The sequence below is a fragment of the Chenopodium quinoa genome, unplaced genomic scaffold, assembly GCF_001683475.1.
Source record: "Chenopodium quinoa cultivar QQ74 unplaced genomic scaffold, ASM168347v1, whole genome shotgun sequence".
Classification (NCBI taxonomy): Eukaryota; Viridiplantae; Streptophyta; class Magnoliopsida; order Caryophyllales; family Amaranthaceae; genus Chenopodium; species Chenopodium quinoa.
In genome coordinates this window covers 7,046,233-7,070,353 of record NW_018743574.1, presented here as the reverse complement: position 1 = coordinate 7,070,353, position 24,121 = coordinate 7,046,233, and the positions used below count along the sequence as shown (strand labels likewise).

Sequence of the window (24,121 nt, the reverse complement as noted above, 5' to 3'; positions counted from 1 at the left end):
AGACTGAGTTGGGCCTTGATGGCCGGTTTTCCCACTTGGCATGGGTGGACACGTGGCGCGTCTAAATTGGTCCGTAGAGGACGTATCTATGATTGACACGTGGCAGGCTCCTGTTGGCCTTCGTGAAGGACACGTGGCGGAACCTGGTTGGTCCACTTGTCAGACGGTGATTGGTGGATAAAAATCCCCTAATCACTTTTGATTCTGAAATCGAAGCAACCGTAAGAAGACGGGCAGGTAGAAGAAGAAGGAGAAATCAAGCCAATAGAAACATGGTAGACTAACCAACGAAATCCCTTTTGGAGTACGGTATTCCTGATACGACTACCGGAGTCCTTTCAAGCATCATAAGACCACCAGTCACAGCTCAGCATTTTGAGCTCAAGCCACAATTCATACAGTTCATCTCCAATGATTCATTTGCAGGGCTACCACATGATTTCCCTGTAAGCCATATAGATAGCTTTTTGGAGAAATGTGACACTATGAAGTTGAATGGTGTTACAGATGATGCAATCAGACAACGCCTTTTCCCCTTCTCACTTCGAGACAGGGCAAAGGAGTGGTTAAGAGATGAAGGCACTGGCTTGTTCGATACATGGGACAAGTTAGTGAAGGCCTTCCTAGTGAAGTTTTTAGGGAATGAGAAGACTACAAGATTGAGGAATGAGCTACAAACTTTTAGGCAGTCAGATGATGAGTCTCTCTATGAGGCTTGGAGGAGATTTAAAAGATTGCAGAGACAATGCCCACACCATGGCATTCCAGATTGGATTTTGATGCAGACCTTTTACAATGGCATGACTCATGAGTTCCGTATTTACATAGATGTTGCGTCAGGAGGTTCTCTCTTGAAAAAGAACCCCACTGAAGCTAGGGAGCTCATAGAGAAGATGGCGGCCAATGATAACTATCATCCTGGAGGCCGAAACACTGTGAAAAAGGGAGGTAAACTTGATGTTGATGCTTTAACTATGCTAACTAGTTCTGTGCAGGCACTAACAAGCAAGTTTGATAAGTTCCAAGCAGGAACTTCTAACACCCCACAGGAGTTGTGTCAGTTATGCCATGTGCAGGGTCATGTTGCTCCAGATTGCCCACAGATTTCGCAGAATGCGGAAGAGATGTCAATCGATCAAGCCAATGCTTTCTACTCCTCTAACCCAAAGAGGCCTTATGACCCTTATTCCAACACCTACAATGAAGGATGGAAACACCATCCCAACTTTTCCTACAAAAACTCCCAAGCCCAACAAAACCCTCCACCACCACCTCAACCCAATACCTACAACCAACCACCACCAGGCTTCCAACATAAACCACCCAATGCCCAACAACCTATGCAACCACAACCTCAGAAATCAAGCCTAGAGGTGACCTTAGAGAGCTTCATAACCGCAACAAACAGTGCCATCCAACATCAAAATAGCTCTATCCAACAGTTGCAGGCCCAGAATAAACTTATGGAGAATCAGATAATCCAATTGGCCAACCAATTTAACCAAGCTCTAAAGACTCCAGGAACCTTCCCGGGCCAGACAGAACAACCTCAAAGAGCCCAAATGAATTTTGTAGCCCTGAGGAGTGGAAGGCAGTTGGACGATCCTCCTACCATGGAGCCATCAAGGGAGGTCAATGAAGAAGCAGAGGCAAGTGAGAAGGAAGTAGAAGATGCTAGGGTTGAGGAGGCATCAAAGGAAACACCACTAAAGCCACTTGCTCCATATGTGCCCAAGATTCCTTTTCCTCAAAGGTTAGCACAAGCTAAACTTGAGAAAAAGTTCAGTAAGTTCCTCGATATTCTTAAAAAGCTTCATATTAATATTCCATTCCTAGATGCCATATCTGAGATACCTTCTTATGAAAATTTTTTAAAAACTATGCTATCTAACAAGAGGAAAATAGAAGAGAATACTACTGTTGCTTTGAATGCAGAGTGTAGTGCTATTTTGCAGAACACTTTCTCTAAGAAATTAGGAGATCCAGGTAGCTATTCAATTCCAGTGAAGCTTGGAGATATTGAGATCAATAGGGCACTATGCGATCTAGGTGCAAGTGTGAGTCTTATGCCGCTGTCCATATGCAAGAAGCTACAGCTGGGTGAGCTTAAACCCACACAAATATCTCTACAACTTGCAGACAGGTCAGTGAAGTTTCCTTTGGGTGTACTTGAGGATGTACCCCTCAGAGTAGGTAAGTTTTTCATTCCATGTGATTTTGTTGTGATGAAGATGGAAGAAGATGTGAATGTTCCGATCATACTTGGTAGACCTTTCCTAGCTACTGCAGGTGCAATCATAGACATGAAGAAAGGTAAGATCACTTTTGAAGTAGGTGATGAAAAGTTGGAATACTCACTTTTGAATGTCATGGGTGCTCCCTCTACGGGAGACACTATTTATCAGATAAGCCAACTTTCGCAACAGGTGAACCGCCTATCGACTCTTCAAGATCAAGCGAAGGTTCAGAAAGAACAATGCAATGCTATCTTCCTGAGAAGAGATGAACTATTCCCGAAGCAAATTGTTGAGAAGGTGTGCATCAAGGAGCCTAGAAAGGACGTAAAGAGCAAGGATGTTCAAGGCTCCAAATATGTAGCTCCACCGGCCAATGATGAACCGATGCCTTTCTCGCAACGGTTGTCAAAAGCCGTGCTTGATGGGCATAACTCTACGTTCGATGGTGGTACCTGTTTGAGAATCGATGCTACTAACCCCCCATTTGATAGGTATGTGTTTGACAGGAATTTCGTGAAAGGAAAGGATAAAGTTCCACCCGATGGCATGTTTGGCTATATGAAGGTGAATTCGATTATAAGGCAAGTGAATAAGCCGATGAAAGAGTCGCTTGGAGGAATTCATGAACCACATCGCGGTCCTCCTCCTCCGTGTAATGATCTCGGTTGAGCCAACAAGGGAGGTCGAGCTAAAGACCTTTTAAACAAGCGCTAAATGGGAGGCAACCCATTCTCGAGTTCTTACTCTTATTTTGTTAATTTTTCTTCTTTAATTTCATTATTTTTCTTGATTTTTTTTGTTTTGATTCTTGTGTCTAGCTTTTGTTTTGTTTGTGGTCTTTTTATATAGGTGAAAAGTAAGCAAAAAGAAGAAGAAACAAGGACGAAAAGCGCCAGAAGGAAGGAAAAAGGAGAAAAATCAATTTCTGTAGAGGCACGTCCGTGCCCCTGAGGAGGCACGTCCGTGCCTCTGAGGCAGAAAGTTTGGGGGTTGAATTTTTAGAGAGGCACGTCCGTGCCTCCCCACCAGGCACGTCCGTGCCTCAGGTTTTCCGTATTTATTTATTTTTTTATTTTATTTTATTTATTTATTTTCAAAAAAAAAAAATCATCCCCAAACCTTCGAAGCTTTCTCTCTCCTAACCCCAAACCTTCGAAGCCATCGGGGGCATGATGCGACAGCACTTCCAGGGCGGTCCTAGCACCGACCCGAGGTATGGCTTTCCCCCCACCCCTCCTGATCAGTAGTTTGCTTTCCCTTCCCCTTGTTTATATGCTTTGTTTTATGCATACATTGAGGACAATGTATGGTTTAGCTTGGGGGAGGATTTGCTTTTCACTTTGTATATATTAGATTTATTTCAGTTTTTGGGTAGTTTATTTCTTTCTAGTGTCGAATAATATGCCATTGCATGACTATGCTTCTATGATTATAATCGCATATGTGTGCTTTTTTGAAAAAAAAAAAAGAGTTTTTGAAAACCCATTCATTGATGTGCTTGGATTTGAGTTGGTTTGTGGCCAGGATGGTCTCCCTGCTCTACTTATGTGAATAGTTTGTGTACCCGGTGAGAGTCTTGAGCCTTATATGACTGACTTCACTCTACCTCAGTCATGTTTCTTCTTGTGTGATTAGATTGCTCTTCATATAATCGAATTCTTGGTCTTGCTTTTTGACTATTTGAGACTTTATGATGCATGTCGCGAAAAGATGATTGAAATTTCCTTGTAGAAATTAGAGCCTCCACATTTTAGGCCTTCATGTTTTTTTTTTCTTTTTGTTTTTATTTATTTTTATTTTGCTTTCACCCGTAGGTTGAACCAATTTGAGCCATATTAACCCCTTCTTGATACCCTACATTTAAAGCTTTAGAGCTATTTTTCTAGGTTTATTTTGAAGGTGTTTTAAATTTGTTAAGCCCTATGAGTGTGAATGATGAAAAAAAATGAAAAATGAAAAAAAAAAAAGAGAAAAGTAATAAAAAAAAAAACAAAGAGAAACGAAGGGAGATTATGAGAAAAAAAAAGAGGAAGAAAAGAAATATGGTCCTAAAGGCCCTTGAAAAAAATAGAGAAGTCTTCCATTTTATTTTTATTTAATCCCTTCCTCTTTGTGTGAAAAGAAAAGAAAGAATAAAGGGCTATGTTTATAATTGTATGGAGTTGGAGGAAATAAGGTTGGATTGAACCCGACATTTGAATGTGTAGTGGGATTAGGATTTGTTTTATTTTGAGCACCACATTCCCAAAATACGTCGTCCAACCCTTATTTACCGAGCTTACCTGATATGGATTTCATGATTTTCGTGTTTGCATCAATCACTAAAAGTGGAGAAAGTCACTTTTCAAGCCTAAAGAGGCCGGTTGTGTGAAGTTGATATGCATGCTATGCTTAGGTTGAGTGGCTTCATATTTCACCCTGAAAACACATGAGCGTTATTGTTTTTATTTTTCACAACTAAAGTGAGAACTATTCATGTTTGTGTGAGTAGGTATGGGGAGATGTGTGGTAAGATTGGTTGTCAAGTCCAACTATGAGATGAATGGTGGTTTTTGTGCATGTTGACTCTTGATTTTGTTTTTTTTTTATCGTGGTTTTGAACTTGATGGCACATTGTGATTGTTTGAGGAGTTGTCATTCTCCTCCTTTGTAATTCATGGTTAAATGCTTGAGGACAAGCATAAGTTTAGCTTGGGGGAGTTTGATAAGTCGTGTTTTGTGTATATTATTTAGCTTGTTTTAAGTTAGTTTTGTTAGTTTAGTTGAGTATTTGAGTCCGTTTTGGTGTAATTTGGTTTAGTTTCGATGATTCGATGCTTTTATGGGTAGTTTCGTTGTTTTTGATGTATTTCAGGATTAACGGAGCTAATTTGGAGATTTTACGAAGTCACGAAGCTATGCCGAGGCCCACGAATATTAAATCATGTGTTCGAGACGAACTTGAGTGAAAATGAAGCAAAACGTTGATGAAATACTTGACAAATATGACATCTGTTCACTATTATGCTCATAACTTTTGGTATACAAATGATAATGGAGTGATTAAAATTTAATTGGAAAGTAGACTTGAAGACCTTTCCAACGATATATTACACGCCTCAAACGGAGCTCCGGATATGAAGTTATGACTGATTTAAGATGAGTGATACGCGCAGCAGAGCAGGCACGTCCGTGCCCATCACCAGGCACGTCCGTGCCTGGAAGACAGACTCAGCAGCGTTTTTGTTTTTAGAGAGGCACGTCCGTGCCTCACACTAGGCACGTCCGTGCCTCCTGGGATCCTTGTGCGCCAAGCTTTTTGCCGACTTTCTTATCTTTTCTAGGGCTATTTATATACCAAGTGGTGTTTTATTATTTCAATAAGTTTTATTCTAGCCTTTTATTTTACGTTATTAAGAACTAGTTCTCCATTATTATTTTCTAAGTTTTTGTAATTCAAGATTCAAGATTCAAGCTTTCTACTTTCAATTTTATTCAAGATTTGGTATTTATTTTTCATCCTTTGTTATTCAATTATGTTTTCATTATTTATTATTGTTTTTGTTTCTTTAATCATGTGTGAGTAGATTCTTTAATTCAAGATCTAGTGTAGCCCTATTATTATTGATGCATGAATTAAATCTTTAAATTCTTTGACAACTTTAACAATTGAATTGCTAAATTGATTGTGATTATGCCAATGCTAGGTTAGACGTAACTATAGTATTGCGATTATTCCATTATTTTTATCACAGCGAGAGTTGGGTATAAACGGATTTGAGTAAATTAATTTAGGGTTTGATTCTCAACACGAGAGTAGTTGGGTTTGATAATTGGGAAGTGAGAGTAATGTGTTTAATGTCTCTAATATGCATGATACCATGAGAATAGGATTGATTGTACGTTAGGGAAGCCATTGATACTCGAGAGAGATCCTTGGTAATTATTAGGGTTTACTTTTCCCCGTTCGATTGAAATCGTATGTTAAGGGTAGAATTACAATTGCATCAATAATAGTTGTGGTGAAGCTAGATCTTGGATGTTTTTAATTGCTTGATTTAATCATCTTAATTAGTTTATTTTTGAATTTTTTCTATATTTTAGACCCTTAGTTATTGATTATAATCGATTCTTGCTTAGTAGAAATTCGAGTCTATTTAATTATTTTTGAACCTTAGTCTCTTGGGATCCGACCCTTGCTTGCCAGTCTACATTAGTATTGGTATGTTAGGTTATTTTTGATAGCTACGCGACACGCCTACCAAGTTCACAAATTCGGTGCAAGTTACGAAATGGTAAATTGACCGTTTTTAGGAAAATTGGATGGTTCCACCCACCTAATAAGACTCCCGAAGGGTATTAGGGACCATGGTAAACATCTCGGAAATTTTTTTTTCGGACAAAAAAGGTCAAAAAATTCCAAAATTGAAGGCTATTATCCACGCATTTTGAGAATTTTTTGAGGTTACGGGGCCTGATGACGAAAAAGTGTTAAGACACTAGGGGATACTTCTTAGTGTCATATAATGTCGTTTGAAACCATATATGACCATTATATGATGTATTAAATGTCTGTGGTAGGCTTGAGTTCACAAAATCGGTGAGAGTTGCGAATTGGTAAATTGATCGTTTTAAGGCAAATTGGATGGTTCCACCCACCCAATTAGACTCCCGGTGGATAATAAGGACCATGGTTAACAACTCGGCAATTTTTATTTCTGGGAAAAAAGGGTCAAAAATTTTCCAAAATTGAAGGCTATTATCCACGCTTTTTGAGGAATTTTTGAGGTTATTGGGGCCTGTGGCGAAAAGTGTTGAGACCCTAGGGGATACATCATAGGGTCATATAATGCCGTTTGGAATCATATATGACCATTAAATGATGTCATAAATTTCCGCGGTAGGCTTGAGTTCAAAAAATAAGTGCAAGTTGCGAATTGGTAAATTGACTGTTTTAAGGCAAATTTGATGGCTCCACCTACCTAATTGGACTCCTGGAGGGTATTAGGGACCATGGTAAACATCTCAGCAATTTTTATTCTTGGACAAAAAAAAAGGTCAAAAAATTCCAAAATTAAAGGCTACTATCCACTTTTTTGTGGAATTTTTGACATTACGGGCCAGGTGGCGAAAAGTTTTGAGACAATATGAGATACATCATTGGGTCACGTAATGTCGTTTGGAACCATATATGACCATTAATTGATGTCATAAATGTCCGTGGTAGGCTTGAGTTCACAAAATCGGTGCAAGTTGCGAATTGGTAAAGTGATCGTTTTAAGTCAAATTGGATGGTTCCACCCACCCAATTGGACTTCCAGAGGGTATAAGGGACCAAGGTAAACATCTCGGCAATTTTTATTTTCGGCCGAAAAAAAGTCAAAAAAATAAAAAATTAAAGGCTATTATCCACGCTTTTTGAGTAATTTTTGAGGTTAAGGGGCCTGGTGGAGAAAAGTGTTAAGACACTAGGGGATACATCTTAGGGTCCTATAATGCTGTTTGGAACCATATATGACCATTATATGATGTCTTAAATGTTTGTGGTAGGCTTGAGTTCACAAAATCGGTGAGAGTTGCGAATTGGTAAATTGATCGTTTAAAGGAAAATTGGATGGTTCCACCCACTCAATTGGATTCCCGGAGGACATTAGGGACCATAGTAAACTTCTCGGCAATTTTAATTTCCGGGCGAAAAAAAGGTCAAAAAGTTCCAAAATTGAAGGCTATCATCCACGTTTTTTGAGGTTATTGGGGGCGGTATCTAAAAGTGTTGAGACCTTAGGGGATACATCTTAGGGTCATATAATGTCGTTTGGAACCATATATGACCATTAAATGATGTCATAAATGTCCATGGTAGGCTTGAGTTCACAAAATCGGTGCAAATTGCGAATTGGTAAATTGACTGTTTTAAGGAAAATTGGATGGTTCCACCCAGCTAATTGGACTCCCGGAGGATATTAGGGATCATGCTAAACATCTCAGCAATTTTTTATTCCGGGCGAAAAAAGTCAACAAATTCAAAAATTGAAGGTTATTTATCCACGTTTTTTGTCGAATTTTTGACGTTACGGGCCTGGTGGAGAAAAGTTTTGAGACCTTATGGGATGTATAATTGGGTCATGAAATGCTGTTTGGAACCATATATGACCATTAATTGATGTCATAAATGTCCGTGATAAGCTTGAGTTTACAAAATCGGTGCAAGTTGCGAATTGGTAAATTGTTCGTTTTAAGGCAAATTGGATGGTTCCACCCACCCAATTAGACTCCCAGAGGGTATTAGGGACCATGTTAAACATTTCAGCAATTTTTATTTCCGGGCGAAAAAAAAGTAAAAAATTTTCCAAAATTGATGGATATCTACCCTTTTTGAGGGATTTTTGAGGCTACGGGGCCCGGTGGCGAAAAGCGTTGAGACCCTTAGGGATACATTTTAGGGTCATATAATGCTGTTTGGAACCATATATGACCATTAAATGATCTCATAAATGTCCGTGGTAGGCTTGAGTTCACAACATCGGTGCAAGTTGCGAATTGGTAAATTGACCGTTTCAAGGCAAATTGGATGATTCCACCCACCTAATTGGACTCCTCGAGGGTATTAGGGACCTTGGTAAATATCTCGACAATTTTTAATTTTGACAATTGTTGGAGTCTTTAGGGCCCGCTGTCTAAAAGTCTTGAAATTTTAGAGAATACATTTTGGGGCCATATAATGTCGTTTGGAACCATATATGATCATTATTTGTTGTCATAATTGTTCGTGGTAGGATTCAGTTAATGAAATTGTTGCAAGTTGTAAACCGGTAAATTGGTTGTTTAAAGGCAAATTGGATGGTTTCACCCACCCAATTGGACTTCCGGAGGATATTACGGACCATGGTAATTATTTCGACAGTTTTTATGTCCGGGCGAAAAAAAATTCAAAAAATTTCAAAATTTAAGGCTAATATATCCACGCTTTTTTAGAAATTTCGATTGTTTCGGGGCCCGGTGTCGAAAAGCATTGAGATTTCAGATGATACATCTCGGGGTCATATAATGCCGTTTGGAACTACATATTATCATAATATGTTGTCATAAATGTTCATGATAGGCTTGAGTTAATGAAATCGGTGTAAGTTTTAAACTGGTAAATTGGTCGTTTAAAAGCAAATTGGATGGTTCCACCCAGCCAATTGGACTTCCGGAGGATATTAGGGACCATGGCAAACATTTCGACAATTTTTATTTTCGGATGATTAAAAATCAAAAAATTCCAAAATTGAAGACTAATTTCCACGTTTTTTTAGAAATTTTGGAGGTTTCGGATAGAGCTGTTAATTTGGGTAAACGGGTTGGGTTTAGGTCGGTTAGAGTGGGTCGGGTCAACTCTGGTTGGGTCAATTCGGATTTATTCCATAACCTATGCGAGTCGGGTTTGGGTTTGGTGGTGCTTGAGAAGGTCACGTTGGGTCATACTTCTTATCGGGTTTAGGTCGGGTTAATAACAAATCGGGTTACATTCGGGTAGAGTAAACAATAGGTCGGGTTTAATTCGGTTTTCACGGATTAAAACGGGTTAGGGTAATTCTCGGGTTCGGTTCAATCAATATTTTGCGGGTTAGAATCAGATCGGGTCATTCTCGGGTTTGAGTCGGGTTCGTTTCAAGTCAATAATTTGCCGGTTATAATCAGATTGAGTTATTTTCATGTCGGGTTCAAGTCGGGTTCAATTCAAGTCAATAATTCGCAGGTTACAATCAGGTCGGTTTTTCCTAATCAGGTCATTCTCGGATTCAAGTCGGGTTATGTTCAATTCAATAATTTGCAGGTTACAATCAGGTCTGGTCAATTCAAATTTAGGTCATATTCGGGTTCACTATTAAATAGATAATTATCATTTTTATCAAGCTAAATTATTTCTTTTGACTATAATATATATGGCAATATACTAGGGAATTATAGTCTATAATTTAGGAAGATAATTATCTCCTTTGACCATACAACAAATATATACTATATTTAATTCTTAAATTTGAGGATGATGCTCCTTTCTTTTAGTGGCCTAGACCGACTTGGTCTCTCTAGACAAAATGCTTTGATCAACAATAATAAGGCGGCCTAAATTGCATTTAAGGTGATTTGAAATCGAGTCAGAAACAATTTGGGTTGAATTTAGGTCAGGTCAATAACAAGTCGTGTTGATTTCGAGTCGGGTTAGTAACAGATCGGGTTGCATTTTTTGGTCGGGTTAGTAATAGGTTTGGTAAAATTCGGGTGGGGTCAATAACAAGTCGGTTGAATTTGGGTCAGGTTAATAATAAGTCGGGTTGATTTCGGGTCGGGTTTTTAATTTGTTGGGTTAAATTCGTGTCGGGTTAGGAACGGGTTGGGTCGAATTCAGGTCAGGTTAGTAACAAGTCGGGTTAAATTCAGGTTTTGACGGGTTTAAACGGGTTTGGGTCAATTTCGGTTCAAGTCGGGTTCGATTCAGGTCAATAATTTACGGGTTACATTCGGGTCGGGTCATCTCCAGGTCAGTTCATGTTCGGGTCTCACATACTTGGGTCAACTCAGGTCTAGGGTTGGTTTTAGGTCGGGACTGGTCGGGTTTGGGTCACCATTTTTTCGGGTTCAGATGGTTCGGTTATTAATCGGGTTTGAGCCGATATTTCGGGTCGGGTGAACTTTGACAGCTCTAGTTCTAACTTCATTACATTAAGAAAAAAAAAATCCAGATATAGTCCCAAGGGAGGTTCGAAACTTACAAGTCCTCTTTTGCATTTGGACCAAATTGCAACCTATTAACCAGCTTGAAAAAGTGTTACCACAATTCCATAACACCAATTTTGTCATCTAGATATAGATGGTCATTGCATTGATAATGGACACTGCCGTGCTACTGTGCTTGACTGCTAGTCAGTGGGCAGCGCCACAGCGGCCATTCATTTGAAAATAGATGCAAGTCACTTCATATCATCCTAGGTTCTGTTTCAAGTTTTTTTTTCATAAATGGTTGAGGGTGCGTTTAATCAGGAAAAAGAAAGCTTGGTCATTCCTCTCGTATAGCTCAGTTCAGATAAAAGCCAACTAGTTCAACCTCCCACCCAAAAAAAAACATCAATAAAATAGATAATATAACTTTAACAGCGATTCATTTGAATCATTAAAATAATAACAAGCCTATGAGTTATACAGTTTTAACAAATACTGAAGCGAAGAAAAACCTGATGGGGCAGTTCGATCCAAAAATAATTGAAGCCTTGAACATTGATTACACAAACCATAACGAGAAAAGAGATTTAATTTTGGGAACTGGTTAATGTAAATCATTGTCTAAAAGTTGCCTATACTGAACTTGAAATGTGAACAGAGACACAAGACTTGTAAAAAATCAGAACATTTGAAATCAGCTTGACAAACAGAAGAGACTCTAAACACATACTGCGAGTCATCCATACAATGATAACTTTTCTTGGACCCAATTCAACTTATTGTGTACGAGTTCGGCTGCTTTCTGCATTTCTTACTGGATAAAAATAAGGATGAGCCTGCAGAAGTTACCAATATTACAGAGAGTAATTAACCTTGAATTGTACGATTGAAAGAAATTTATAAAGATATCAAAAAGAAAGCAAAATATAGATAATGGACCACACGTTATAGAACTTCAAGTCTTACCATTGCTTCTTTAGCAGTGGGCCTTTCCTGGTGATCATATTTCAGCAATTTATCAACGAAGTCAATAGCCTGCAATCCAGATCAAATACAATGAGCAATTTTGTTTTGTAAATATTGGATTTAAATGTCAAAGGACCAAGAATAACACCTCTGGAACTGCCAAATGTTGATTGTCTGCATTTATAAATTTTGTCCATGGTTTTCGGCTATGCCTGCAACATTTGAAACATTACTCATATGAACAATTAACTTCTAGCCTTGCCCATCACAATGCCGGAAACAATACATAGTAAAAAAAACATTGGAAAAAAATGACAATAGCTAACCTTCCCACAAGGGCAGCAAGATGTGCATCTAATTCTATGCGGTACTTGTTCAAATACGCATTCAATTCATCTGTCCCTAGTATCTGTAACATCAAAGAGGATAATTAGACAAACTGGTAATGTGGGGTTACAATGCCCACAAAGCTAAGATATCTTAATGCTCAATAATATACTTCATCATGGTTTGAAAAGTTAACTGAAACATTTATAACTTTCAAGGGCACATTAAGTTAAATCTATTAAGATGTCAAGTGGCATTACCTTAGAACATTCAGAAAAGAACAGTAAGTATTACAATACCTTTTAATTACATACTAATTGTTTGCCTCATTGTCAAAGATTTAGTTGGGTGAAGTTAATTAGAGAAAAAAGTGGTGGGGCGTATTGTAGTTTTGTGAGAACAAAGTTGTGTCCCCCATGGATATTCATTGATTTATACAATGGAACAATCTTTTACAGATGGCCTAAAAAGAAAACAGGTCAAACAACACGATAATTTCAGGTGGTACCCCACAAAACTCAACAAATTACTCGAGTGAGATTAAAAATGGTAAAATAAAATGACTAAATGTGATAAAAAAATAAATAAATAAAAGATTAAAGTTAGCAATACTTGTACAGGACTCGGAAAAAAGGCAGAACTACTTCCACACCCAAAACATTGCAGGAAATGAAATTCAATTTCTGGTGTAAGAAATACATACCTTGGCTATCTTAACCAATTGGTCATAGTTATCATGTCCATAAAAGAATGGCTCCTTACGAAATATCTGCACAAGAAATACATTTCAAGTCAACAACACTAGAACCAAATATAGTCCACACTCATATTGTCTTTCCCTTTTCAGGGAGAAAGGAAGGAGAGCCTTTAGAAAAAGCACGAAAACAAATGGGTACGATATCAAATGCATGCAAAGTAAGAGCATGACAGGTAAGACCACATTATAAAATACTTCCATATAATTTAACAGAGCAAACAACACCATTCTAAAGTCAATATCAATGTAATGATTAGGAAAATACAGCACACTTGCCTAGACAGCACGCTTGTTCACAAATTCAACTTCATGGTAGAAACCATGGCCAACTCATCAGGTTCAAGCTGATATTCAGCGTGTGATATCGCTCAAACCCTAACTTCGAAATACGTACTATGTATTGTTGACGCAAGTGAGATACAGAGATCAGAAAGTGACCTTTAATCAAGCTTATCTTTCTTCCACTTTATATTTGTGTACACTGGATAGTCTCGCCTATCAGCATTGGATGCACAGAGATCTAATAAGGATCCTGATACCCTTTTGGAAACTTAGAAATTTAGTAGAAACTTCTAACTTTAAATGACTTAGGATCTAATATTTCAAGTTTTGTGATTCTGTGTTTTCTAATTACGTAGTACAAAGTATTGAAAATTGCTTTATCTTTTCACCAATTCTTCATTTTCATTTCCCATTTTTACAAAACATACAATCAACAGGCTTCAGAAAGCGGGGATTGCTCAAGATGGATCTTGCTGTTTTTTGTGAAAGCGCAGCAGAAACCATTAGTCACTTTACAGCCATTTTTTGAGAGAGAGAGAGAGAGGAAACGAAGAGTTTTCCCATTAGAGTAAGCATATCAAAGACAACAATTCTTTTAAAAATACAATTTCACAGGACGTCTAAATTACAAGTGTGGTTCAAAGTGAGGAGAAGTGCAAATCATTAATATCAAATAAAGATTATAGATAGCTCACCATTCCAGCAAACATACAACCCAGGCTCCACAAGTCCAAAGAGTAATCATAGTCTTGCAGATCAACAAGAAGTTCTGGGCCTTTAAAATATCTGCAAGAAATCAACTAGCAGTTTAGTGTACTGAAAGAATACTGAAGAGTAAAAGGATATCTCTTTAGAGGGAGAAAGGGAACAATAAGTTAAAGTAAATATTACAAGAGCAAACATAATAAGGACCACTAAGTCCGCCATAGGCAGGTGCCCAAAAAAAAACATAAATGCAAAAATAATCAGTTTACTTTAAGCATAGAAAAATTCACTATCTGTAAGCTTCAATTTTTTAGCCATAATATGTGGTTCTGAAGGCATTACTCTTTTAACATTTTTTTCACAATAACCTTCATCTTAGACAGAGGATAGAAATAATATTATCTTACAATCTTATTTCTTTTTTCACTTGTTACTCTTGCTAATCCATCTGATATACAAACACGGGGCAAGTGCAAAAACTTTAACACCCTCAGGTTATCAGATTATTACCTTACTTTTATATAAAAAGCGAGGAACAAAGATGATGTTCAAACCAGCAGTAAAATAAGCCAAAAATCAGTAGCTTAGTCCTCAAAACCACAGCTATTTCCTTCTATGTACACCATTGGACAGCAAAAAAAAACAGTTCCAATTTCCAACAACTCACATATAAATGACTTAGCCATGTAGCTATTTGAGAGACAAGCCTGTCTTTCACCTTAAGCTACTTCATCCTAAACATAACTGAAGTCTAAAATTAAATAGCAAGGTAGCCAAAAGAATATATCAGAACCCAACAAACCAAAAAGAATAAGGTGCAGAAAAGGGACATTAGCCAAAAACTAGCCAAATGAGACTACCGTATCCCAGCACATCGATAAAACAGAAAATTGGAGATTAAACAAAACTTGAACAAAATTTTCACTTTCCCAGGTAAATCAAATGGCAGCAGACCTCTCTTTACCCCCTCTACTCAAATCTTTCTCCAGGACAAACACATCAGTCCATCCCCTCATCAATGTTTAATCTTTTATCCCTTCAAGATTATGTCCTTTCATAAAAACTTTCTCAGTGACAAGTGACAACCGTACTATCCTTCACTAGCTGCGCTAGCCTCAACTAATGACTACCTAAAAAGTATGCAGATGAACATGCTTGGAAAATAAAGATCCAAAACGATCCACAGCGGTGAAGTTAGATAATATATTTTCTAACTCATGTACCACCTTTCTATAGTCTTTTGCTCTAAAGGTGTCTTATATTCAAGTATTTTCAGATTTATTTATACAATCACAGTTTATAGTTTCTGATAATTATTTGACTTATTTCTACCTTGAACCTTTTTCTTGATAAAAAAGGAATGAAGCCTCCAGGCTTTCAATCTTCACATCTGACAGATTCAAGCCAGATATAAAGATTTACAATCTGCAGAAGAGATGGTTGACAGTAAATGCTAGAAAAGTCAAAAGAAAATGTTCTGAACAACTTCTAGATGTTTTAATTTACATGGATAATAACTTGAAAGTGAACCAGATAAGAAACAGCAGGGTATATATATGATATTAATAGCAAAAAAACAAACCTTGATGCAACACGAACATTGTATTCCTTCCCTGGATGGTAGAACTCCGCAAGACCCCAATCTATAAGTCGTAGCTTTCGCTGCTCATGATCAATCATGACATTATGGGGCTTCACATCACGGTGCATAATGCCTTGTGAGTGACAGTAATCTAAAGCCTGTTTACGAAAACCACAAACTGAGATGAAACCCAAAGGAAAAGTACTAAAAGAAGAGAAGCTTTATCATACAGAAGCTTTATCATACATATTTGGACTAGGTCGAAGAAGGTACCCAAAGCAAAACTCAACTTGTAAAACATCAAAAGAAAACACTGTGCTAACTCCAGTTATATAGCTATATGACCAACGAAACAAAAGATACCATCTAAAATAGCAAACAAGAGACAAAAAAAATTGGTGAATCTCAAACACGCAATATCTACATTTTGGCCAACTGTGTTTAGGTCATCCAACCTCAATCAACTCCAAGGAATTTCATTCAAGCTCTCTAGGCAAAGATGATTACATTGGGGGGGGGGGGGGGGGGGGATGTTCACACCAGCCACGTAAAAGGACATTTATTTCTGCTCATAATTTCACGCATTAATTAGTCACTGACCAACAAAACTTCCATACCCAATAATACATTATATTTATATCACACTCAAGAATTGACAAAAATGCATTGCTCCACAATATAAGTTGTACCTACAACAACAATGGAGGGCTTCATTACTCAACAGCCTAGGCATAGCACCAACTCTGCAAACACCTTAAACCACCATTCCACAACTTACCAATAATTTTTTTAAAAAGAAAAATGAAACAGAGGGTGATGACAAAACCCTCTATATATGAGTACGTTCACTTTCAAGATAAGCCAAATTTTAAGCTCACTTTATACATAGGAGATCTAAATCATAAAAATATATATACAGATACGGGTCTAGTCAGCGCTAAGCTGCATCAAATAAGGGGCAGTCACTCGAATGAGACCTAAAAAAGGCAAGGCTTACCACCTTAGCTCTAGATATTAAAAACATTCTTCTGTCAAAATCTGATCAGGAATCAGGTTTTCCAAACTAAATTTTATGTCAACTTGTCAAGACACATTTATCAGAGACGAGATTGGATCTTTTACGAACATGACAGATGTTAAAAACAAGCTCAAAATTTCACACTCAAACAAAAAAAACAAAAACAAAAATTGATAGAACTCTGCATATGTTTTGAAGAGCAAGTACGCAAACACAAGAAGTCTAGAAATCTTTTCACAATCCTCCATCACCACTGCAATACATTGATATTCAACATAAATTACAACAATAACAATCAATTTATTCAGATGACAACTTCAATGTTGATAAGAAAATTAAAACTGATGTCAACCATTTGTAAGCAATACAGCAAAACCTAAGAATAAACTCAAACTTAACGAAGTTATAAGATACATAATTCAAAAAACCTGAATGAGTAAGCTAACCTTTAAAAGTTCATAGATATAGTAGCGAATATCATAGTCCGACAATGTAGGATAAAGCACTTTGAAATCAGTATTATTAACATATTCAAATACAAGACTTGGGGTCTTCGACTGCTGATCTCTTACAATATCAAGCAATTTCACAATATTCGGTCCACCGCAAAGGTTTTGAAGTATTTTAATCTCCCTTTTGATCTGTAGTAATGCATGAAAACAAATTAATCCACATAACCCGATGTGCAAAGCAAACATCACAAAGGACACAAACTGATTATTACGCTTTAAAACATCATAAACCTCAAACAAAAAAGCATATCATGCGAACACAAATAATGTTGACATCATAACCTTGTTACTCCATATGAAAAGGACTAAGATAATAATCTCAAAAGTTAAAAGTCAAACACTCAAATAAGAAAGGTTTACTCAGATTCCAACCACCATGACAGGATACAAATTGCAAGGAAAACCCATTTCCTATTCTATAACTGATGAAAACTTCTCATAACTTCTTCTGGATGGCAGTATCTTTCTGCAATCATCTTTTAAAATGATTTGGGGGCCATCCACTTCTGCTGGCCTCACTTGTGTGGATACTGACGTTATAGATAAAAACCCACTTCTAAAGAACAAACAGAATTCGTAGATCTACTCTCCATTTAACAAGAAGCTCTAAAAGGCTAATCGTATCAGAAAAGGTGAAGCCAACATCACTCAGACTGTTTACCATCATACACAATAGGAACCTAGGATTGCAAACTATTTAGATAATTTGGGTGATGTCTCTAACAGTCTAACCTACAGCCCTTATTGGGATAATTCTAATCCAACATATCAAAGCATACTAGCAACTCACATAACAACACAAAAGACATTATTCAGTTAGTTAGTTAGCTAAATGCCTCACACTCTATCACTATAAAAGGCGGGGAGGGTCCTCTTACAAGATATCGTCAACTGTTCTTTCTATGTTCGAGATCCTTTTGGTAGAAGAAAATCAGAATTATTTGAGAACAAGCCCGTCGGATGCATGCAATTACAATATATTAATTTTACCTGAAACATTACCAAAAAATGGATTTCATAATTTCGTGAAATTAGCATTAAAGAAAACTAAACCTAATTTTCACACCAAAGTGGTCCTTCACAACACCCCCACAAATTGATAATTCAGAACAAATACTCCCAATTCTGCCTATGTTAGGTAGTACCACGGAGATTGCTAAAAAAACCATGACATTGACATTCACAATCTAAATTCTCAGTTACCAATTAATGTTTCAGCAACAATCCAATTACAATTAACATTAAAATTTCAACTTTATAGAAAAAATATATATATTAATTCACCAAGAAATAAAGAACAGAGATTAAAAAACTAACCTTCTTCTTCTTGACAGGTTTGAGGATCTTAATGATACATTTCTCATTATTAGTACAATGAACACCTTCAAAAACCTCGCTGTACTTCCCTCTCCCAACCTTCCTCACCACCTCATAATCATCCTGTTCACTGCAAAATTCCAATTACCAGAACAAATCAATCAATCAACAGATCGAATTGCGAATTCAATCAAATTAATTCAAAAAAAAGAAAAAGAAAAACAAACCCCCATTGAACAGTAAGAGCCTCATAATCCCAATAATCCTTAGGTCTAACGACATTAACATCGGAATAAACCCTAGCTTTGGAAGCAGCGCCAGGGCGGCGAATCGATTTACCAATCCTCTGCGCCAGCGTATCTGTAAATGTCGACGACCTAACAATCCGTTTAAGCTCCGACGATTTTGGCGGAGATGAAAAACGGGTCGTTTTGGACCCGAATAGACGAAGATTATTGGGGAAGAAGGAAGAAGAAGGAAGATTAGGGTTAAGATTGGAGGAGAGAGAAAATGGAAAGTCGAAGATGGAGAAGATGAGTTGGTGGTTTCGAGGAGAGAGAGTGAATTGCAGAGGCCTTACGGCCATCAAATATAAGCAAGCAAATGAAAAAAGGGCTTAATTTTTTGGGACTTCTAACTCCCGCTATTGTCTTTCATTTCAAGGATTTTTTACAATACTTTTTTTCTTCTTTCTAGAGTACACATTTTTTAGTTTTACTAGTATTTTTTTCTTTGATTCTTTCCTTGTTGCCATTTTGTTAATTACCCACCGTAACCCCAGATATAGACCTAATTATGGGTAGTAAATTTCCGTATTTTCTATCCTACAATAGTTGGGAGTCAGTTTCACGATAAGAATTTTTCAATTTTTTGATAAACTTTTCAGATAATTTCCGACTTGCATATCGAGACATTAGATGTTTAATAGGTGTATTATAGTCTTTTCGTTGATTAGTTTGCTTAATTTGCTAGTTATTTACGCCGTTAGTCACGGCTGGGAAAAAGACTAAACTAAAGGTCTATCAGTGAAATACAAAAAACTAAGGGTCTGTTCTCTTCAGTTTAATTTCAGTTCATTGCTTAATTTCCTTCTCTCATAAACAATTGAGTTCAACTCAGTTCAGTTCAGCTTCAATCACTTCATTCAATTAAGCTCAACTCAATAAATCAAAACAGACCCTAAGAGTGTATCAATGAGAAAAGCCAATTCCAAAGTGATATCAGTGGGAATTTCCCAAAAGTATGTAATGGGAACTTATTTTTGAATTTACTCATTGAATGAATTTGGATATCATGTGCTAAACGGGAATTGATGAAATATTATGGGCGCAATAAGAATATGTGTAGTATTTTGTATGCCTTTTATTTTCAAAGTATGTACCTACAAAATGTATTATTAAGGTTATACGATTTTAAATACACGAATTTTAGCTGGGGGCAATAGTTTAAAAATATGGTGTTTGGAGGTGATAGTTAACTTTCATCAACCTACAAGGACCATAAATCACTGAAGTACTAGAAGCATGTGTAGGGTTGCTTGAGTTCAATTTTTAATTTTATGATATTGGTTGCCTTTGTCTTTTTGTGTGTATGTTAGTGATTGATTTCTAGTCCTTGTTGGTATTGTGCACCAATTAATGATGTAATAAATTGATGATTAATAGGTTCACGGTGTTACTTGTGTGACTCTATGCCTTAACCATCACATAGCATGCTGAGACATGACAAATTGAAGAAAAATAATTAATTATAAAATACATTCGATCATGATTTACAAACACAACAAGTTTAATGACATCTTATTGTTGTATCTTTATATGGCATGCGTCAATCGTAGCTACTGGCCTGGCTCAATAAGGCTTGAGTATCTTATGCGTTAACTATTGCAAAACACGATGAAACTATAAATTTTTATACAAACTTGCCATGAAAGTTCGTCGAGGTTATCATTTGACATTCATCTTTGATGTGACGTGTGTATTGGCCTTACGATTTTTTTTTTCCTATGTACGTTTTTTAACACTCAATCGATTTCATTTCGAGTTTCTTATGATGACCAATGCAACAATTAATAGTTACCTACACTGACTAAAGAATATCACATTATCTAATTATAACATCTCGTGTCTATTTTTTTTTTCTTATGCCAATCATTTGTTTGATTTGATAAAGGAAAACAATGAGATATTTTTGTAAGAAAAAAAGAAACCATAAATAGTCTAGTTGCAAACAAATAGCTAAGAATTGACACTTTATGTGTGTAATTATATTTTTTTTTATTTTTTTCCTTTCAAACAAATGGGTTGAAGTTGCTTTTTCATGAGAAATCTTACATCATTTGTCCAACGCTACATATTCAAACTTACTACATAAAGAATTTACATAGGAAATACTATTTACTTGATTTAACTAGTTCTTAAATCCAATTCAACCAAGTGACCACCATATCAATTCCATGTCATTAGGGGAGTGCATCTCTAAGAATACTCTATTGAGAATTGAGATGGCATGAAATATCCGCATTCATAGTAGGTGGGCTTCCAAAGCAGTTTCAAAATTTGACTGATGAAAACATTGCAACAACTTGCATAATTGACTTACTTTTGATGTACCCTGCTTGGATTAAGGTTGTGTGTTTTAACAAACATTGCTGTCAATTTCTAGTCTTTTGGAAACTTAATACCAAGTGCAAAATTAGGGTCTGTTCACATTTACTTAATTTCAGTTCAGTTCAGCTCCAATTAATTCAGTTCAGTTCAATTCAGCTCCTAATTTCCCTCTCTCATAAAATATCAAGTTCAGCTCCAATCGTTTCAATTCAGCTCAATTCAGTAAATGTGAACAGACCCTTAGTGCAAACTAGTAGACCAATAATTAGATATATTTATCAAGCCCCTAATACATAAAATTCAATATCTAAACACACTACATGTATATAAACTATTTGATAAACATATATTTAACATTCAAGTAGTTTATACGGAGTATTATATATTTGATTGGTTACATTTATCTATTGTTTTAAATTTAAACTTCTCAACACATCAAATCATCTTTATTTTTAACTCTAATTAAAAATTTTGATGTTTAATACAAAATATTGTTTAAAACTGATTTAAATTATTTTATATAAATACATGTATAGTAACTTAGAAAGGCTAACAGTTACATAGACAATCATCAAATCAGCACATAAATAAATATTAATCGTCACACTTACGACCTGTTCTAATTTCCTGAACTAAACTTATTGGAGCTGAGCTGAACTGAACTGAATATTTTACAAGAGAAGAAAATTAAGAATTGAACTGAAAATAAGCTGACCCTTATACTTTTGGAAATTTTGTCAGAATGGACCTTTTAAGTCCATTTGTTTGTTAAAAAGGACCTTTTAAAGCAAAAGTTGTGAAAAAGGTACAATTTTTGACAAAAATTTGTGACTTGGGACCACACGTCGGAATGTCAACGTTGACTGGTCAACTCCGGCGTTGACCAGCACGTGACACTCACGTGACATTTAAAAAAGACCCTTTTTTTTCCACGATCTTCCTCCTTTTCCCTCCAATTTCCCCCAAACTCTTTCTCTCTCCTCTGCAATTCAATTGAATTCTTAGTCAGTGAATTCAATTCAATCCATCTACCTTCTGCTGCGACATTCAATTCAAGTGAGGACTTAATTTTGGTGAGGTATGTAAATATTATTCTCTATCTTGTCCTTTTCATTTCTTTTTATGTACTAGCAGTAGCTTCCTTATTTGGGTCTGCAATGGCGAAATCCAAAAAAGGCAAAAAACAAAGTAAAGAATTTTGGTTCTCAGTAGAAAAGATCAAGAAACTTAGGTAAAGCTTCGATTTTGATGTCAAAACATAATTTATTGAAAAAATTAGGGTTTTGTTGCGATTTTATAATTGAATGCCTTGATAATCGACAATTAAAATTCCATTAAAATAATGTTTGGGAAACTGTGATGTATTTGCTATTGTTTATTTCTTGGGTTGTTGTTGTTTTGTGATGAAGTCCCATATTTTGTATAGTTTATTGGATTGTTATTGGGCTGATCTTATTTATTGTGAATATGCATGTTATTTTTTGCAGTGTTGTGTTATTGTGCATATTTTTATTAGTTTAAATAATCTTAATTCAGGTTTAATGGTAGAGACCACATTCCCTTTGAAGTGTATAAAGTGATGGATCCTGTGAACATTAGGCTATACTATGGGGGTGATTTTGTTACTAGGAAGGGTAAAACCACTTATGAGAAGAAGAATGATTACCATGGGTTGTCTTTGCATCCTAATGTGGCTGAGGTTTGTTACTTTGAGTTTGTGGATTGGGTTAAGAGAGAGTTGGGATACAAAGAAATGGGACAACTTTGGTTTAGGAAGGATAATCACACTCTCTTTAGTGGCAGGAAACAACTTAAGGATGATGGGGATATTATAGATTTTCTGATGTATAGGGAGGATGATGGCCGGTACCATTTGTATCTTGTGTATGAGGATGTTGTTGTTGACAATAGGTGTTATATGTATGGAGCTGAGAAGGTTGGATTTTATACAGACACAAAATCTGATAGGGGGACCACAGACTTAGGGAGTTATGAAATTTCTGACTATCTAAGGAGTGAGTCAACAACACAGGAAAACTTGGGAGGTGGTGGGGACCAGTCAACAGATGCTTTTTCTAACCCTAGATCCTCTTTAACCCTTTCCCTTTTCAACCACAGAGACACAAATACTCATCCCTGCAGCTCCTCTAACCCACCTCTAAACAATACATTTTCTCCCCCAGAATCTGAATTTGAAATCCCAAACACCCAGACTTCAATTAATTCACCACTCACCATAACCAATGAAGTGATACCACAAAACCAGATAACATATGTGAGACAGAGGAAAAAAGGGGTGAATAAGAACTTGCAGCCTATTCCTGAGGTGGAGAGTGATAGATCTGGTGGGGATGTTGAAGAATCTGATGAAAGTGAGGATGATGATGTTGTGCTAAGTGAGGATGACTTTGAGGATCAAGAAGATGATGATTTATTTGCATCTAGTGTAGACTTTAATGAGGTTAGTGAGACTGTTAGGTATAGCTTAAGTGAGATAAACAGAGGTAAGGAGAAGCAAGTTGCATTAACTGGAGAGGGAAGTCAACAAACAGATGTACAAGAGTTTGGGGAAGGGCTTGAAATTAAATTACAAGATGATGAGGATCTGAACGATAGCGAAGAGGGGTTGAATGATATTGCTGGTTCATATGATGAAGATGTGCAGTACCCTATTTTTAACCCAAGCACAAACTTTAATAAGAAGGTAATACTCAGTTTAGGTTTGATATTTCCCTCTAGTGTAGTATTTAGGAAAGCTCTGCAACATCATGCAATTGATAATGGGTACAACTATTATTTTTTGCATAACAAAAGCAAGAGGATAACTGTGTTTTGTGCTGAGAGGTGTAAGTGTCCCTGGAAGAAGGGTAGAAGAGTTGAGTGCAAATGCAATGAAAGGAGGAAGTGTCCTTTTAAGGTGCATTGTAGGAAATTAAAAGGGGAAGAGACTTGGCAGATTAAATCCCTTATACTGAATCATGTTTGTGGCCATCAGCATGTGAATCCCAAGGTGACCTCTCAATATTTGGCTGAGAGATATATAGAAGATTGGAGGGATGATCCAGGATATAAGTTGAGTGCATTCATGCAAAGAGTAAGGAGAGAGGTTGGATCTGAGGTGGGTTAC

The 24,121-nt window shown here is 36.6% G+C and overlaps 2 protein-coding genes across 2 annotated transcripts; one reads left to right on the top strand and one right to left on the bottom strand.

Moving 5' to 3' along the window:
• Positions 1 to 485: 485 nt before the first annotated feature.
• LOC110682597 lies at positions 486 to 2,906 on the top strand. The gene has a single exon (XM_021858952.1). The coding sequence runs from the start codon at positions 486 to 488 to the stop codon at positions 2,904 to 2,906; it is 2,421 nt and encodes an 806-aa protein (XP_021714644.1).
• An 8,431-nt stretch (positions 2,907 to 11,337) lies between these two features.
• LOC110682418 (casein kinase II subunit alpha-like) lies at positions 11,338 to 19,081 on the bottom strand. The gene is made up of 10 exons (XM_021858749.1): positions 18,613 to 19,081; positions 18,386 to 18,515; positions 17,003 to 17,197; positions 15,539 to 15,696; positions 13,947 to 14,037; positions 12,916 to 12,981; positions 12,212 to 12,294; positions 12,034 to 12,097; positions 11,886 to 11,954; positions 11,338 to 11,755 (listed from the first exon to the last, which is right to left on the bottom strand). The coding sequence occupies exons 1-10, from the start codon at positions 18,969 to 18,971 to the stop codon at positions 11,696 to 11,698; spliced, it is 1,275 nt and encodes a 424-aa protein (XP_021714441.1). The 5' UTR covers positions 18,972 to 19,081; the 3' UTR covers positions 11,338 to 11,695.
• Positions 19,082 to 24,121: the final 5,040 nt, after the last annotated feature.

Bases quoted from the DNA above. Each gene is read 5' to 3' on its own strand.
- LOC110682597 (XM_021858952.1), top strand. From the start codon at position 486: ATGAAGTTGAATGGTGTTACAGATGATGCAATCAGACAACGCCTTTTC.
- LOC110682418 (XM_021858749.1), bottom strand. From the start codon at position 18,971: ATGGCCGTAAGGCCTCTGCAATTCACTCTCTCTCCTCGAAACCACCAA. The intron at 14,038-15,538 runs GTTTGTTTTTTT...GATTTCTTGCAG, and splicing joins AATGTTCGTGTTGCATCAAG to ATATTTTAAAGGCCCAGAAC. The intron at 12,295-12,915 runs GTATGTATTTCT...TTGATGTTACAG, and splicing joins AATTGGTTAAGATAGCCAAG to ATACTAGGGACAGATGAATT.